This window comes from Pollachius pollachius (genome assembly GCF_949987615.1).
Source record: "Pollachius pollachius genome assembly, chromosome: 12".
Classification (NCBI taxonomy): domain Eukaryota; kingdom Metazoa; phylum Chordata; class Actinopteri; order Gadiformes; family Gadidae; genus Pollachius; species Pollachius pollachius.
In genome coordinates, this window is record NC_136945.1 from 17054742 (window position 1) to 17072674 (window position 17933).

Consider the following 17933-nt stretch of genomic DNA (forward strand, 5'->3'; position numbering starts at 1 on the left):
ATCATACTATCCCCTCCCACTCACACAGTGTCCCTCTCTCTCTTTATCTCTCACTCTATAAATATATATCTTGCCTTCTCGTCCTCTCTATCTCTCTCTCTCGCCGTCTCTCTCTCTATCGCTCTCATTTGTAGTAAGAATTTTTTCTACCTTGGAATGAAACACAGCTTGCTGGTGCCATTTAACCGCTGCCATGTTACCTGCAGTTCCAAATGTGGAGAGCTTCAGGTCTGCTGTCACAGCAGCCATTACAGTCCAGCACACACACACACACACACACACACACACACACACAGACACACACACACACACACACACACACACACACACACACACACACACACAAACTGAGTGAGGTGATGTACCAAGAGTTACAAATGGCCACACGATATTTAAACACATACAAATCCTTTGGTTGTACCTACATGGGAGTATTTAACCCATGGATCCTTTGAGAATTTTTAGAATCTTAAGAATTCTGGGAAAGCTATCTTGAAATGTATTCACATGCTTAAATATGGGTAGAGTCATGCATGCATTGTGTGTTATACTGTATATATTTAGCTCTTTTTTTTTAATCCTTCCGTTTGATTTACTGTGTGGGCCACCATTGCCAAAAACGAATCCATCAAATTGGCTTGTCATTTTGAGACGGAGAATCCGCTGATGACAACACGGTGAGCAGAACACCATTACTCATGGGGATGGGAACAATATGGCACATGAGTGTACATCCATCCAACTATTGAGGCTGAGGGGGATGAAGGGCGGCGAAGGCTTGGCGATGTGTCGAGGAGCGTGTGATTATAGAGGTAATGCCCCTGGAGCTCACCGTACTCAGCCCATTAACGGGGATTACAAGGCCAAGATACCGCTCCCAGGAGGCCTGTGTGTGTGCGTTCGTGTGTGTGTGTGTCTGTGTGTGTGTATGTGTTTGCATGGGTGTGAGTGTGGGTGTGCATGGGTGTGTGTGTGTATCTGTGTGCTTGCGTTTGTTTGTGTGTGTGTGTGTGTGTGTGTGTGTGTGTGTGTGTGTGTGTGTGCACGCGTGTGCACGTGTGTGTGTTTGCATGAGTGTAGGTGTGCATGGATGTGTGTGCGTGGGTGTGTGTTTGAGTTTGTGTGTGTGTGTGTGCGCGCGTGCGCATGTGTGTGTGTTTGCATGAGTGTAGATGTGCATGGATGTGTTTGCGTGGGTGTGTGTTTGAGTGTGTGTGTGTGTGTTTGTGAGCATGTGTGCATACGTTTATGTCACTGTGTGTGTCTGCATTTGTGTGCGTGTGTCTGCATTTGTGTGTGTGTGTGTGTGCCATACGCAGTACAGATACAAAACTTAGGACATTCCTTTCGCTCACTGTATCGAAAAGGTTTGTGATAGTTACAAGAAAAAGAATGGCCAAATAGACAATATGACATTGCGTAAAAGAACAGGAGAATACATTGTTCTGCGATGGGGCCGAAAGGAAGAAGTCCTGTATGGTTTTGGAGAATATTAAGTTGGTTTCCTGAACTTTTCCACAGGCTGCGCTGTGGTTTACTCAGGGGATGTTGTCCTCTTCTGTGGCCAGGAAGCCTGACTTTACTTCGAGGCAGACAATAATAATACTAATACTAATAATAAAACGGAGCTCAGAGCACATCGCCTGAAGGAGTTTGAAGTTCTTAAAGTAGAACAATATCACCCAAATGACTCAGTTTCCATATTTCAGCAGATTGAAAATCCAGTGTTACCGATGATTCCCACCCTGATCCAGCCAATCAAAAAGTAGTTTCTCCTGCCTTCTACTTCTTCTTCAATCAGTCTGCTGCTGCCTACACACATATTGTGTGTGATATTAGAACAACGCTAAATTGATGGAAGACAATTGATTTTATCCCGCTCCAATTCACTAAATTGGTTGGGGACGTTGGCATCATCCTCTTGATGATTGCATGGATTTGTTGTCTGGTCTTTATTTTTGGTAAACAAAGGTTATGATTTGAATAGCAATACTGGCTCAGACAGGGGTGAGGTGTTGTAACTTGTTGTAACTTGCTGTAAAGTCTCCTTTGTCTTGAGAATAGAGAGATATGCTTAGAAGTTTGTTTCATCTCCACGTTTTAGCCACAGTACCTTCCCCCGGGGGGAGGGGGGTGGGGAAACCATGGGGGTACCTTATCCTGTTATTGTTGCTGTAGGTGGGACTTCATTTATATAAATTCGGCAGGAAGTGGCTGCGTTTCAAAACAGGGCCCTTCCTGGGCAAAGAGGCCCTTCTGGAAGAAATCTCCAAATTTTTGTCCCTCGACTTCGACAAACGTATAGCGTGTTGCTGCTGAGGTGGGGGATATGTTTCGAGCAGTTGTTGTGTGTCACTGCACTTACTAACCCTCCTGGAAAGCAAATGGTTAGCATTCCTTTGGCACAGTCATGCCGTTTATTGATATTACATCTGGAACTGGACGGCACCATCTCATCCATTAGGCTAATGTCTGCCTTGCATTTTACATTATAAAATAATGGCTATCCTTGTCACCTATTATGTTCTGGGAGCCATGCATTTTTAATGTGCACTGATGAAGCGGTGTGTGTTGCCTCAATTGGACTAGACTGGAACAGACTAATTATGTATAGAAGTATAATCAACACAAGGGAAGGAGCCCAAATCGTATTACACCACCGTGTGTCCTTGATCACTCGTATCATGGGTGATTCGGGCCCAGAACACGTCCTTATTGGATCACTCCGCATCTATCTCAGCCCTCAGTGGGAGCGGCAGAGAGGACGACCCAGCAAATGAATTCACTCTCGGGGAAGAGAGACGTATTGTGGAGAGGATGGAAAAAGAAGGTCAGATATCCTCAACAAGGGAAGGCAGTGATTGATCTTCGCTGGCTGGGTGGTAAAGCTGCTAGAGCTATTGGTGAAAGAAAGTTCTTAAATTAATATTTCAGATGCATCTCTTTGCAGCGCCTGGAAAATGCTGGATGTATCTGATTGTCATTTTCACTCCTTGACCCAAATATTATTTTGGAACCCAGTAGTCGGTCCTTTGGCCCGCTACATGACAGTAAAAAACCATTGTGATCGTAACAGGTGATCATTTATGAACATCTTTGAAAAGAATAACCCTCAACGGCCAGCAGGCTAGCAACACGGTCGACTCAATACTGTGGCTTTCTATTGATTCATCCGGTTGATTCATTGTGGCCAAACCTTGACCTTGACATCGGTTGGATGTCCTTTTTCTTTCCCGCGCAACGAGTCACCTTTCCCCGTCCGTCCCCACCCCCCGTCCCTGTCCCCGTTCTCCCGTCCCCACTCTGGAAGATTTATGGGCTGTGCTTTAAAACGACATCACATGCCATCTTCTCCCACCCGTCCTGGAAACGGTATACATAATGTAGCATGTACTCTCCACATACGTTCTAAGAAAACCCACACTCTTGACAGTTGTGCCACCTAGGTGGAGCCACCGCAGACAGCTCATAATCTCTTCACGTACTCCCCCCTCCCACAGACTCCCCCCAATCCGTCCCCCGAAGGATCGTTTGGAAAGCATCACCGTGGGTTGTTTTGCTCCTGGGACTGAGGCGCCCTGCCTGATTCTGCACTGACAGACGCAGACTGTCTGCTGAAGACTCAGACCCAGCCATCCCTCTGCTCAAGCTTTTGCACGAGCGCTGCAACGCTCGTGCCAAGGGCACGGCTTAACGTTTTTTTAACGGTCACCACAGTGTGCGTTGTGTTCATGTGTATGAATGTGTTTCTAAAATGACGTGTGTATTTATTTATGTGTGTAGTGATTGAGAAGATTGACAGCATTTTGAGCAATGTGTTTAGTGTGTGTTTTATTTGATTTTATTTACTGCTCGCGTGTGATTCATTTGTTAAATGTTTTCAACACAGACAGTTGAGATGGACCAGATCTTTTTGAAATATATTAAAAGATTCCCTTTCAGTTTGGCCGTTGTTGTATTTGTGTGTGAGATGGTTTTGTACTTAGGCCCCATTCTGGTCTTTCCCTTGATGGGTTAACTTCTACCTTCCGAGTTTATGTGTGTGAACGGGTGCACACGGACACCCTGTGGTGATGGTGGGTATGGCTGTATCCGTCTCATCCGGCACACATATACAAGCGCTGCGCTCACTGAGTTGCCATTCCGAGAGTGACCAGTGATGAATGCTGAGGGGCTTCAGTTTTTTGAAGAAATATTTCCGTAACAGCCGTTTTTTCGATTTTCGATTCCACTTACTCCTTTAGTTGCTTGTGATTTGCACTTCTGTTTTCTAGAGAATAGTGTATTCACAGTCATGCAAGGTGCTGCTTTATTATAGTTTACCACCTCAAAAAACAAGTTTGTACTTTTTTTTATTTACAACAAACTCGTTCAGATATTTCTACCCGCTTATATTATCTATTCCAGTGATTGCACGGCTCTCCATCGTCTCTACCATTCCTCCAACGCCGAGAAAGTGTTTACCGATGAGGAAACGAAACGCACGACCCCTTCTGCGACCAGTTCAAATTGAAACCAGTTAAAATCCCCACAGTCAGTGTGACATTGCCCTCTTGTCCGCAGCTCGTCCGGATGATCTCTGCAGCGACCGCATGACTCCAGGAGCCTGACGCACCGGCGGACCCAGCGGACACGCACACTAGACCATGGAATTAACATCAAATGATAGTGACTTCTGGCAATTCAACGAAACGTGGCGGAACTCCAGCCTCGGCCATGTGGCCCCTAAGTTAAACCAAACGAACCCTTTGAAGCGCAACGAAGAGGTGGCCAAGGTGGAGGTGACCGTGCTCGCCCTGGTGCTCCTGCTGGCGCTGATCGGGAACCTGTGCGTCCTGCTGGCCATCCACACCACCAAGCACAGCAAGTCGCGCATGTACTACTTCATGAAGCACCTAAGCATCGCCGACCTGGTGGTCGCGATCTTCCAAGTTCTCCCTCAACTCATCTGGGACATTACTTTCCGCTTCTACGGACCTGACATTCTGTGCAGACTGGTCAAGTACTTCCAGGTGGTCGGGATGTTCGCGTCCACCTACATGTTAGTGTTGATGTCCATAGACAGGTGCCTGGCCATCTGCCAGCCCCTGCGCTCCCTGCACCGGAGGAAAGACCGTTTTTATGTCATCCTGTCCTGGTTGATGAGCCTCTTTTTCAGCGCGCCACAGATGTTCATCTTCTCCCTGAGGGAGGTAGGTAGCGAGGGGTCGGGCGTGTATGACTGCTGGGGGGACTTCGTGCAGCCTTGGGGAGCCAAGGCCTACATCACGTGGATCAGTCTCACCATCTATATCATTCCAGTGACCGTCTTAAGTATCTGCTATGGATTAATAAGTTTTAAAATATGGCAAAACTTTAGGCTTAAAACCAAGCGAGACCACGGCATTAACCTCACTCCCCGGATCTCCAAGGCGAACGCCATCTCCCGGGTGAGCAGCGTTAAGCTCATCTCCAAGGCGAAGATCACCACGGTCAAAATGACCTTTGTGATCGTGCTGGCTTATATCGTGTGTTGGACTCCGTTTTTCTCCGTTCAGATGTGGTCTGCGTGGGATCCAGCAGCGCCCAGAGAGGGTAAGTTGAATCCAAACAAACTACCCATGTTTGCACCTTAGATGATACCAATTGACATTTGAATAAACACTATCTTATCCGTGGGAGTTCCCGCGAACCACGTTTAGCCTCGGTTTGTTTCTTCTGCGTGAATGGCACTGGAGATGGGTCCTGCGTCATGGATTGCTTTACGCACGGGATTACGCAAGGATAACGCCTACATATATGGGAACGGTTGTTATTTATTCAATCGATGAAACCCATTATGCTACTCAATGTACACACAGAAATAAAGACATTTTGTACAATGTCACCACTTTGGTCACGTGTCTGGCTCTATATGAGATTACAGTCTTGGGACCATCGAGGTCATTGTTTAATATGCTCCTTCACCATTTGCATTGGTCTACATATGCAATTCAGTGGATGCCAAATAAGATTGCCTGACAAAAGCGTAGGAATATACATTTTTTAATGTTCTGACCGGGCAGTTCACCGCCTCACTTAATTCATGATTCAAGAGCGTTGCCTTTAAATTAATTTGATATAAAATAAACTGCTACATTGACAAAACAAAATAGTAATTTGCCACATTATTACAATTTTAAATGCAACGTGGTGCACATAGGCCTATCTACCGTTGTTTGCGTTTTTTCTCATTGTGGTATTTCCCATGTCGAAATTACGTCACGCCAGGCAGTATTTTTGTACGCACGAGGCCATGGCCACGCCCTAAATGAATCAGTTTTGGGGGGTGACACGACTGATGATTCATGATTCGGGATGAATCTCGATTAATATTAAGTTACAGCTATTTCTTCCATTGAAGGTATTTCTGAGTAATTGGATTGCCACTTTTCCAGCTACAGATATGGCTACATGGGGGGCTATTGCCCCCCAAGTAGCGCCCCCAATGTAGCCAAGTTCAATGTAATAAACACACAAAAGTGCATACGATAAGGCTCATGAATGTAAGGTTCCCCTTGAATGTTCTGTTTTGTTATCTGCTTCCAGCAATATACCGCAGCCACTTATCCTGTGTGGACGAAAAACTATAGGGCTGAACGCTCTGAAGGCTTTCACTTCCACCCAAGATTGAGTTAATGTATTCATGGCACGGTAAAATAACAGCAAACTAGAACGGGTTCCGCCACATTGAGTTTTCAATCCAATTATTTTCTCCGTTATTTAAAATGCGAAGGGCGAGCGTGCAGTGCAACACGTGAACTGTGAAGACGGCCCGCCTAGCAGCGTGTTTGTGTACAGTGGATAGGGCAAGTGTCACCTGCTTCTCACAGATACAGTCCCCCTTTGCTTCCTTTTCGGCAGCGCGTGGAGGGACTTTTACCTTAATCATTATTAGGCTGCCTGGAACTTTGCTTTCCATTAGAATACACCGTGCAGTTCTTAAATTAACTTTTGAAATATCAGGCCACCCGCCTTACATGCTTCTTAACACTTGATTGTTTATACACACTAGTTCATAAACACAAATCATGTGTCAACTATGTGCTGGTTTAAGCCTTCTTTCATTTCACCATCGCACAAACAGCTTAACAGCCCTCCCACATCTTGTCTCTAGGGGCTACAGCCGCCTCCTTCTGCTATTAATTTGCATTAACAACATTGATACTGGCCTCTGGGGGCAATGCTTATCTCTCTCTTCTCTCTCCTCTCTCTCTCTCTCTCTCTCTCTCTCTCTCTCTCTCTCTCTCACTCACTCACTCACTCACTCACTCACTCACTCAGTCACTCACTCACACACACACACACACACACACACACACACACACACACACACACACACACACACACACACACACACACCTGCAAATGCACATGCACCCAAACAGACATAAAAACAATCACACATGTACATACATAGTCACACACAAATGTTCTCACTCCTCCTGCCTTGTCACGTGCTGTAGCACACAAACATACAAGGAAATTCTTTGCATTATATTGAATACGAGTTGGCAGCAAGCTGTAATCAAACAGGCTCTCTCTCTCTGCCCTCCCAGTCACACAGCCGCTCTCTCTCTCTCTCTCTCTCTCTCTCTCTTTCTCTTTCTCTCTCTCTCTCTCTCTCTCTCTCTCTCTCTCTCTGTCCACCTGAGACATGTTCTATCTTACATGTTATCAGTCAGGCGTTGTGCAGTCTGTCAGATACTTAGCAGCTAATGGTGGAGCTGAGCCGCCGGACTCAGGCACATTAATCACACAGTAGTAGAGTAGAATCTTTCTTTGCAATCCTCTTTGCCGTTTTACTTATCATTCCCTTGCGACCGACTCCCTAAACAATGTCATGCCTCTCTTTAATGAATAGTGAGGCCCAGAATGCCTGATCAGAATGCTTAATACAAAAAGCCTGGTGTTTGGATAGCTTTTTCCAGGTTGTTTGTTCCTCAATTCAGCAAATAAGTTAGTGCAAAACTCTTTATTAGGGTTTATAGATGTATTGATAGGTATTCTTCATTTATTTATTAGTTTCGGGATATCCTTGGCGTTTTTATTTATTGTGATTCACTATTGCAGAATACGATTGAATAGATGCAACAGAAAATCTTGTTTTCTTGCAGTATTAATATATTTCAACCTTTTCTTCAGTGTGGGTGAATACAATTCCTTAATGGCTGATCATCATTTCTTGGTCGTTATGTTCAGTAGTTTGGTGCCCTTCCAGGCATCATTTACAGCAGTTGGTAATCAGAGCAGATGGGGGACACAATCATTAAAGACAATACGATGAGGAGATAGCCAGCAGAAATAGAAAAGGACATTCGCTATCAGCACCCAGAGATTCAACACAGGATACTCGCCAGCAAACCCATTTGCCAAATGTCAGTTGGCCGATGGAGTTGACGTAGCCTAAATGCAACGTGATCTCCAGCCTAACCGACAGAGTAGGTCATTTGTCAATATGACTTAAAGTGCCCCTATTTGACCACCAGCTGTGAGTGTGATTAGTGTGACATCTGGGAAGACATTCCCATTCGTCACAAAGTCACATTTTGAAACTGTTTGTAATGTTTAATCACGCTCCAACTTGGCGGTAGATATAATCACGACCAAATTAATGTATTGTTTAATGTTTTTGAAGCATGAATGCGTCGATAAAGTAAAAGGAAGACGAAAAATATTAAAAAGTCCAAAAGTCTTACGTTGGGGTCGTAGAACTACAGGAAATGATGCAAACAGATCATTCATCGGGGCACAGAATGACTTTGGAGTAAGATAGAGATGGCTGGTCTCTGTTATATGAATCAGGGCATTACATTCTAGTAAAATTATCAATTTTGAGTCTCTTGACCGACTGTAAGTGATGTCATTAGGAAATGACCTAGGGGTCATGGGCTCTTTTATATAAAAGAGGGCCTCAAGGGAATGCACAAATTTCATTTTGGGTCTCTAGCCACACAGCCAGTGACCCACAAAGCCTCAGCAAATGCTTCATCTCCTGACCTCCCACCCTGTGCTCCTCTTCTGAGACTCAGAGTGGACCTATGATGTCATCCCAACCCCAATTCCCCAACCCCACACCTGAGACCAGACCTTTATCTCCTCAAAATAAGTTTTGAGTGAAATGCAGGATCTTTTTTTGAAGTTTGTTAGGAGCTGCGCAGTGCCCCTTCTGACCTTTGGGCCCACAAATGAAAAACATCTCTGGGGGCCAGCTGATGTTTACACACCTTCAGCCACAGGTCTCTATCCTCATCCCACCCAAAATGGGGAACTTGAAACCTCTGTCGTTTTGAGCCTATTTAATCGAATGTTGGAGGTCACGCCCCTTTTGGTGCCCTTTCAAGACGGCTAGAGAAGCCATAATTCATACTCAACGCTCCCCAAGAAATATCCGATAGATACCGGAGGTTTGGAATTCTAGCCCGCTCTGGTTGTTTAACAGAGCGTCTCAGAAGTCTGCCGCACGAGTCCTACCACCCTTAGACTTGACAACCTTGTACCAGGGACTGACTCGAACAAGGTTCCCTTTTTCCACACCGACAATCATGGCCCCGGGGGGGGGGGGGGCTCGTGGCTAAGGGTAGCGCAGCTGCACACAGCCGCCTTTTTTATTGAAGAGAGACTGGAGAATGTGGCGTTGACTTACAAACCAAGCTTCGTATGTATTCACTCAACAAAGGTTAGCCATTTATTAAAGTAGAGCAATATAACCCAAATGCCTCCGTTTCCATATTTCAGCAGATTGAAAACCCAAACAGAGTTTTACCAATTCTTCCAGACCTGATCGAGCCCATTACAAAGTCTTTACTCCTGCCTTCTTCTTCACTCAGTCTGCCATTTCATAAATTGGCCATTTCTTGCTAGAAATGTTTTCCGAAACGGTCTTAAAATGTTGCATTTTCCAATGAGAATGAAACAAATTGCATCCATTTCGGTTTGACGGACCCCCATCTGTATTTTCTTGTTTGGTTCAACTCTCATTGAATTTTGCTATTGGAAACATGAATGTACATCCACTTTTCCTCAATTACAAAATTACACAAGTACTGAAATGATTACCTCAGGCTGTTGTTGATTGTCGGCCAAACATGCCCCATTTTGCAATTGTATGTCTTTTAACATCACAATAACATCCTTGCATCTCTCCTCCTCCTCCTCCTCCTCCTCCTCCTCCTCCTCCTCCTCCTGCAGCCATGCCCTTCATCATCTCCATGTTGCTGGCCAGCCTCAACAGCTGCTGCAACCCCTGGATCTACATGTGCTTCGCGGGCCACCTGTTCCAGGACCTCAGGCAGAGCTTCGTGTGCTGCCCCACGCGCTACCTCAAGTCGGCCCGCTGCCAATGCGAGAGGGACTATGACTCCAGCCACAAGAGCAACTCCTCCACCTACGTCATCAAGAGCACCAGCAGCCAGAGGAGCATCACTCAGACGTCTAACACATAGAGCCTCCGCCTCCCTCCATCGCCACCTCCACCTGTAAATCCTGTCTCATCGTTCAACGCCTGTGCGCCCTCGACACAACCCAGGAAGTAAAATGCTGTCTGACAGCTGCCGTCCAGGCAGCAGCATTAGCAGCTTACGTCCCTCCTTCTCCCCTCTCTCTTCTTTCTCCCATGGAGCCTGACGAAGCATATGTGGTTGTTCTTGTTGTTATTTAAGATGGGAGCATTTACTCGATTCATCTGAAGGGACAGGAATCTGACTTCACCAAGAGGAGGATGGGTGACTTCAACGCATGTGTGAATTGACATGGACACGTGGGTACCCATGGGTGGAATCCATGCACTGACACCGCAGGTTCAGAGCGGGCGGTGTTTCCGAATCCACACTGCATGGTGCTTTACCAATGCAAATATTCTGCTGTTGTTCTTATTGCTGTTATACACAATGATCTATTTTCGGTCCAATATCACTCATGTCATGAATGGCACCGTTTATTGCATGACATGGTAGTACACTTTAGTTTGGCGTTATGGGTCCCCTCTGCCCTGTAGGATTAAAAGCATGACAAACAGTTTACCATCATTTGACAACAGGGAGAACTATCCAATCAATGGGGTACATTGGATATCTCAACCCATTGTGTAGCTTACATACGATACAGAGAAGAATCAAAGCAGGTGGAGGCAAGGGTGGTGTTGTTGGGAAATTCAGTCCAGCACACTTAACTTTGCAGAGAGTGAATGTGTGTGTGCGTGTGTGTGTGAGAGAGATAAAAAGGGGTTGGATGGACCGCCTATTGGTGTATGTGTGTTCATCGTGTGTTTCATTGGATCGTGCAAGCTGGCAGCTGATTGGTGACGCATGACTCGTGTTTTCCACCAGAAAAAGCCACGCCCTTTGTGTGTTTGTACTATGTAAAGCTTCAGCAACAATTTACTCAATTCTAGTTTTGAGGTGGCATCCGAATAAAATGTGTGCCTTCTGGATTTATCTGCGTTTAATCAGCAATATTTTACATTGAATTGTAAGATGTTGCAAAAATGTCCCCCATAAAGTAACTGAGGTGGACTGAAATCCAAGTTTAAAGAAATACCTTATTTTTGTCAATTGGGACTTGAACTTGAATAGGTCAGTGCTGCTTTTTCAAGGTTTAGTTGCGGACATTCAAAGAGTTATGGCTCTGGTTTCAGTGACAATCCTGTAGTGTGAATCCTCTTATCCAGTAAAAGCTACAATTTACTAAATTATCTGGCCCACAAACCTCCTGGCTTCAGCTTTGTGTTGGACAATGAATCATCCATTTATGGAGTTTTCACAAGTGTTGGAAAAATGTGACAGAGACTAAATCAAAGGAGGACAACTCCACCACCTCACAGTACCTAAAGAGGACTTCAACCTCACTACAAACGGTGCACATCGCTAATGTCCCATGGTTAAAGGTGATGTATTATACCACCAGGTGTGAGTGTGATTAACCAGGTGTTGCTGAATAGATCAGTCTACCAGCCTACCCAGTTGACTGTAGCAAACGTTGCTCATCTATCTGTCATACATCTAGGTGGACACGCCACTTGTGATGTCAGAAGAGGCAGATTTTCAAAACGGCTTCTAACGGCTAATCACACTCACTCAGGTTTCCATGTTTGTTCACTATTTGCTTATGTGTAATTACAGTTAAAGGAGAAGAAAGCTAACACCCTTATGCTAGTTTCCAGCTCTTGGAACAGAATTTATTCACTAGAGCATCCATCTCCATTACACAGGATACAGTACACAAAACCATCATGGGGTTCACAATGTAAAGAGATTTGAGAATAACACCTGCATAGAATATGTTGCTTTTCTGTGTTATTTTTTATGTTCTATGTGTAGCATTGTATTGCTTTGTATCGTATCTTCAATGCTGGTATTACAGTATTAACAGAGTATCTAAAGTATCTTTTTGAAGTAGAATGATTGTATTTAATCGTCATGTAAAGCAAACACATTTGCAGTAAACATATTTTATAAAAGTATACAAGACAGTAGGCTGCTTTAATGACTCTCCTTGAAACTTTGTTCATCGTAAAACAAAAGTATCCCAATCATTATTACAAGATTTTCTTTGAATATGATTTCACCTTTTAGGTTCAAATCATTATGAGAAATTCCATGTGTGCTGCTGCTGAAATTGCTAAGAAAATGTTACATATATCTAGTGTTGTATTTTTGGAAAGTTATCATGTCTTATTTATTTTAAATAAATGTGTTATATGAAAAAAAATGCTTTTTTCGTATTTCATTGTAATTTAAATATTTAAAGATCCGGGGTCAACCCTTTCAGTGCTACTGAAGACCACAAGCTAAAGGCAAAGCTCAAGAATATGTTATTGGACTAAAGCCGACCGGATTTAAACCCATACTGTAGGCCTAATAACAATCCGTTTTTTTCTCTCCACTTTGAACACCATGCACGGGCGTTGTCAGGCGTGGGCGTCTGCGGCTGCAGCCCTGAATGCTTTATGAATAGATCTAAAATAAAATAAACTTTCAGGGTCCTTTGTGCTTTTCAAGCAGTAGATCTACCTCATAATTTGTTTGTTGTTCGAGAGAGACTGAGAGAGGGAGGGGGGGGGGGGGGGGGGGCGATAGAGAGATTACAATTGCAACAACACATAATCAGTGTGTGTGTGTGAGTGTGTGTGTGTGTGTGTGTGTGTGTGTGTGTGTGTCAGCCTGCGTGTTTGTGAAAGAAAATGTATTATTCCAATAAAATAATGTTAACATGAATATATGACTGTATTCTCTAGCATGTCAATAATGTTTAATGATAGCATTTGTGCAATATTCTGCTTCTACTCAATACTAATGCTAATGACTGACTATATTACCATTACGAATGGTGAAAGGCATAATTCGTAAATAATCTAGAAAGTTACATCTTTTGAAGTACACATTCAAATCTTCTTATACTTTAGAGATTGTGCCAGTGTATAAAAAAAGCTAAAAATAGAGTTTTCTATCGAAAAAAATATGGTGTTAAAGTAACAAAAGCTGTAGAATTTTCAATATAGAGTAAATCCCCAAAATCCATAGCGATTTGAGGCGCTTCACTTGATCTTTGGAAGAGCTTCTTGGAAGATCCGCTTCTAAATGATTTGAATCGCACGGGGGGTGAAATACAACCTTCACAGGAGTGGCCTCTAGTGGCCAGTTCTTGCTAATGCTCTCTTAAGTTAAAGAAACAAGTTTCAATTATTCAGTTCATAATTAAACTATATTGCTTTCCAAGTTTCCCATTAGCCTAATGTGTTTCTAATGTATTTTATCACGTTATCATTAAAGTTAAATTCACAACCAAATGAATAAAGTATTTTTGGCGTGATACTACGCAGCATCAAGCCAAAAATAGGATGTGTGAAGTTCGAAGTTAGTATGATGTATTAAGCTTCCTGTAAGGCCTCATACACCGCAGCAGTATGACGCTTCATAACACAATCAGATTCAAAGGATTGCAAGCTTTCAGAACGTTTAATCAAAACATTTCATAACTTCTTGTCGTGTAAAAGATTTCAGATAATGCTAAAGCACCTAACGATGACGGATGAGATGGCACCAAAAAACTAAAACTAGATCAGAATCCATCAGAAATATACACTGTCAGCAAACATTTACAAAAGAATGAGCTTAACAAATTGCTTATTGCTACACATATTGTTCCACGGATGCAGCAGTGTTGAGCAGTCCTTGATCTTAGAGGGGGAGCGGGCCAACATTACAGCCTAGTGGGATTCCTAGTCGTGGAGTCCAGGAGACATCTCGCCATGGCAACCTGCCCCTGTTTCTGTCACCAAGTGGCAGCGGGGAGAGCTCTGTTAGAGGGGCACACTGCAGGCTGCAGCTGCCCCCGGTCCTCCGAGCACTCACGGGACCTGTCAGGACGTCAGGATGGGGGGGAGAGTACTATTGGTAGGGGCGAGAGGGCGAGAGACAGAGAGAGAGACAGAGAGAGAGAGAGAGAGAGAGAGAGAGAGAGAGAGAGAGAGAGAGAGAGAGAGAGAGAGAGAGAGAGAGAGAGAGAGAGAGACTGTGTGTTGAAAGATAAAAACGGTGGAGGGCGTCTCGTGGAGAAATAATAAATATTCTAGGAGACTAATCCTCTTTTGTATAAAACCAACAAACAGACATTTCATCCAAACTTATCGCAGGGGGTGTGAGTTTTCTTGGTGTGTGCGTGTGTTTGTGTTAGTGTGCGTGCGTGTGCGCTTCGTTCTTTAGACTTCTTTGCGTAAAGCGACGCGCACGCTGCTGAAGATCTTGCCCAGCGCTTCGAAGAAGGGGTCGCAGAAGGTCTGGATGCAAAGGGAGTAGATGCGGCTGATGCACTGCGACTCGATCAGGCAGCTCTTGATGCAGGGCATGACGGTCCAGATGTGGCAGAAGGAGATGCAGGCGAACAGGAAGCCCCACAGCAGGGCCACGGGAATGCCAAAGATGGCAGACAGGATGCGGTAGCACCAGTACTTGGACACGGTGAAGGTGGTGTAGCTGAGCTTCCACACGCCGTCCAGGCTGTGCGTGCCGTCTGGCTCGGCGATCACGTCTTCAAACTCCACCTGGGAAACGTGGGCGGGGGTTAGGGTTACGTTGCAGGTCAACGGGTCGTTGTAACTAAACGCTCTGGCGGGCCCAGATTTACATTGGCTCCAAGTGAGCCAATGTCTCATGCAAATATTGTTATGGTCGTGAGATTCATGTTTCTCTATGAGTGAGCCAATGTAAATGTTTAATGTTGTTTTCGTAGTGTGATTCATGTTTCGCATACATATTCAGTGCACTGCGTTCCCATCCATAATTGTTTTTTGAATAAATATAGTCATTGTTGAATTAATAATAATAGATGAAAAAGATGTAAACTTCAATATATTTAAATGAACTCAACCAAAGTCGAATGAAATCGTTTTCAACCAGAAATGTGTACGGCTAAACCAAGTGTAAGTTACTAATTTGGTATTTGCTTATTTGTAGTTACAGCAGCATTTTTTTTTCTGTTACGGTTTGGCTCGTGTCCCAATCGCTGAAATCCAACTGCTAATGTTCATTCAGCTTTTTTGGTTTGTTTTCTAGTTCTGGTTTACTATAAACTGAGACGCATATCAGGTCTCCTCTGCTTTCCCCCCGGAGATAATCGGTATGTTTTGCTATTCACACATGGCAACAATCACTAAATAAACTCCGGTACATCCAGAATAAGATATGATGCCATAGTATCTCAGGGCCACACCCGTCTATTCCAAAGCCATAAATAAACATTGCATTCAGTTCAGACAGCCCTCATAGTGCCTCGGCTATTTAGGGACTTGCCCGGTATCGTATTAACCTATACTACCCCTGGCTGGAAACATACTGTATACCCACAATACATTTAACTTTACACATGCACCGAAACCCCCTCAAACGTACAGACAGATTTGCAACATGGTGTGTGACAGGCCTGAGCCCCTCGCAGCACGAACCTTGACAACATCTTCGTTGATCTGCTTGGGGTCTCTGTTGATCAGGTCGATCTCCTTGGTGTTTCTGTCCAGATGGTCCTTCACCATCTTCTCCTCATTGCTGTTGAACTGGTACTGGTCCGCCATGACGAAGGGGCCGCAGGTGCACTGCTAAAGGGGTCCGGGGTCCGGGGTGAGGTGGGTGTGTTGGAGCTGTTGTGAGACGCTGCGAGCGAAGTGTCCCGGAGCGTTCTGCAGGCGGCGGGCCGGACTCTTCTGAACCCCTGTGTCCCCACTGTGACGATGTGGGTCTCAAATACCAGCGGACAGCTGCTACTGCGGAGAGACGGCCTGCTGGAAATGTTGGACCTGACCCCCCGACACACACACACACACACCCATACTCGCATGCTTACCCTCAGACTCATCTACACACAAAAATACAATCACGCACACATGCTCCCCCCCCCCTCTCAGACGCACGCACATGCACAATCACACTCACACACATGCACATTCACAAACATACACAAATAAGCATGCACCCATGCGTGCACACACACACATGCATGCATGCGCGCACACACACACACACACACACACACACACACACACACACACACACACACAGCAGGCATGTCTTAAAGGGGAAGCCAGGGCTGTGTTACATTTCACACGGTGCTGTTGCGTTAGCTGGGCAGGGCTTGCACACTGCTACCAGTTTCCAACAGAGGTAGAGGCAGCATTACCAAGACCACCACACTAACAAACCCCACCACAGAGGAAAGAAACTTGGAGTCATTGTTTCATATGCGTTTGTTTCCCTAATACTTGCAGCCCTGTCGAACGTTTGGTGACCTGAACCCTTGATCGGTAGCAGTGTGACCTACTGTGTTTCACCAGTCAGTCAGTTTAATGTACTATTGCGAACCGCTCAGATTTAATGGTGCACAGATATATATTCTACATTCTGCTCTGCAATTCATCTTTGGTGTGGTTATGTTACCATGGAGTTCGGACCTGGAATGACAATCAAGTCTCGTCCTCAGAACGAAATAACAACTGCTCCCCTTCGTGTCACGGGAATAACGAGCTTTCAAATATCCACCATAAAATTCAATACACCCCGAAATAAAAGCAGCATAGGGTCTTGCAGTTGCTCCAATCTGTCAATTATTTCTATATCAGTGGGCCTGTACCATAAACACACTCTTATAGTGTGAGGCTCAAGAGGCGGCTTGGGGCAGCGCGTCTGTGAACAGCAGGATTAGATCTTCATCGTGGATCCTGCTCTTTCTGCTGCTGCGCTTGATCAACCGACACTGTCAGCAGATCACAGCAGGGGGGCAGAAGAACAGCGGAGGAGGAGGAGGAGGAGGTGGAGGAGGAAGAGCAGGGTGTGTGACTCCAGGCTATGGCCCAGTGTTACCTGAGCCTTCAACACAAACATGTGGTTAAGAGAAGATGAGATGAGATGCAATGAACCTTTATTGATCCCCAGAGGGGGATGGCAGCAATGGCAATGAGCATGAAACCAATGAGAGCTACAGGTAGGTGTAGAACCTAATCAATACATCTAAATAATAAATCATTCAATAAATAATATAACACTAAAACCCTGAGCCGCTGACCCTAGATATCTGCACTGGAATATGTTAATGAAGAGAAAGTGTGTGTGTATAGAGTGCATGGGGGGGGGTCTATGTGTGTGTGTGTGTGTGTGTGTGTGTGTGTGTGTATGTGTGTATGTGTGTGTGTGTGTGTGTGTGTGTGTGTGTGTGTGTGTGTGTGTGTGTGTGTGTGTGTGTGTGTGTGTGTGTTGGGGGGGTGCATGTGTGCAGGAGCCAACCCAATTAGAGCAGTGGAGAGGAGGCCAGAGGCCTGTGAGGCACGGATGGAAAGGGACAGGAATAGCCCCTTGCACAGAGAGAGTTATGTGGCGCATGCCTGTGGCTCAGAGGAGTTCAATACACACCTCAGAGGAGTTCATACACCC

General features: G+C 44.9%; 2 protein-coding genes across 2 annotated transcripts; one reads left to right on the top strand and one right to left on the bottom strand.

Annotated features, from left to right (window-relative positions):
- Positions 1 to 4176: 4176 nt before the first annotated feature.
- oxtra (oxytocin receptor a) lies at positions 4177 to 11409 on the top strand. Its single transcript, XM_079748745.1, has 2 exons — positions 4177 to 5574; positions 10210 to 11409. Exons 1-2 carry the CDS (start codon positions 4647 to 4649, stop codon positions 10461 to 10463), a joined length of 1182 nt encoding a protein of 393 aa, XP_079604871.1. The 5' UTR covers positions 4177 to 4646; the 3' UTR covers positions 10464 to 11409.
- Positions 11410 to 14571: 3162 nt separating this feature from the next.
- cav3 (caveolin 3) lies at positions 14572 to 16084 on the bottom strand (the record flags this gene model as incomplete). The annotated part of the gene is made up of 2 exons (XM_079748594.1): positions 14572 to 15058; positions 15959 to 16084. The coding sequence occupies 2 exons, from the start codon at positions 16082 to 16084 to the stop codon at positions 14717 to 14719; spliced, it is 468 nt and encodes a 155-aa protein (XP_079604720.1). The 3' UTR covers positions 14572 to 14716.
- Between the last annotated feature and the right edge of the window lie 1849 nt (positions 16085 to 17933).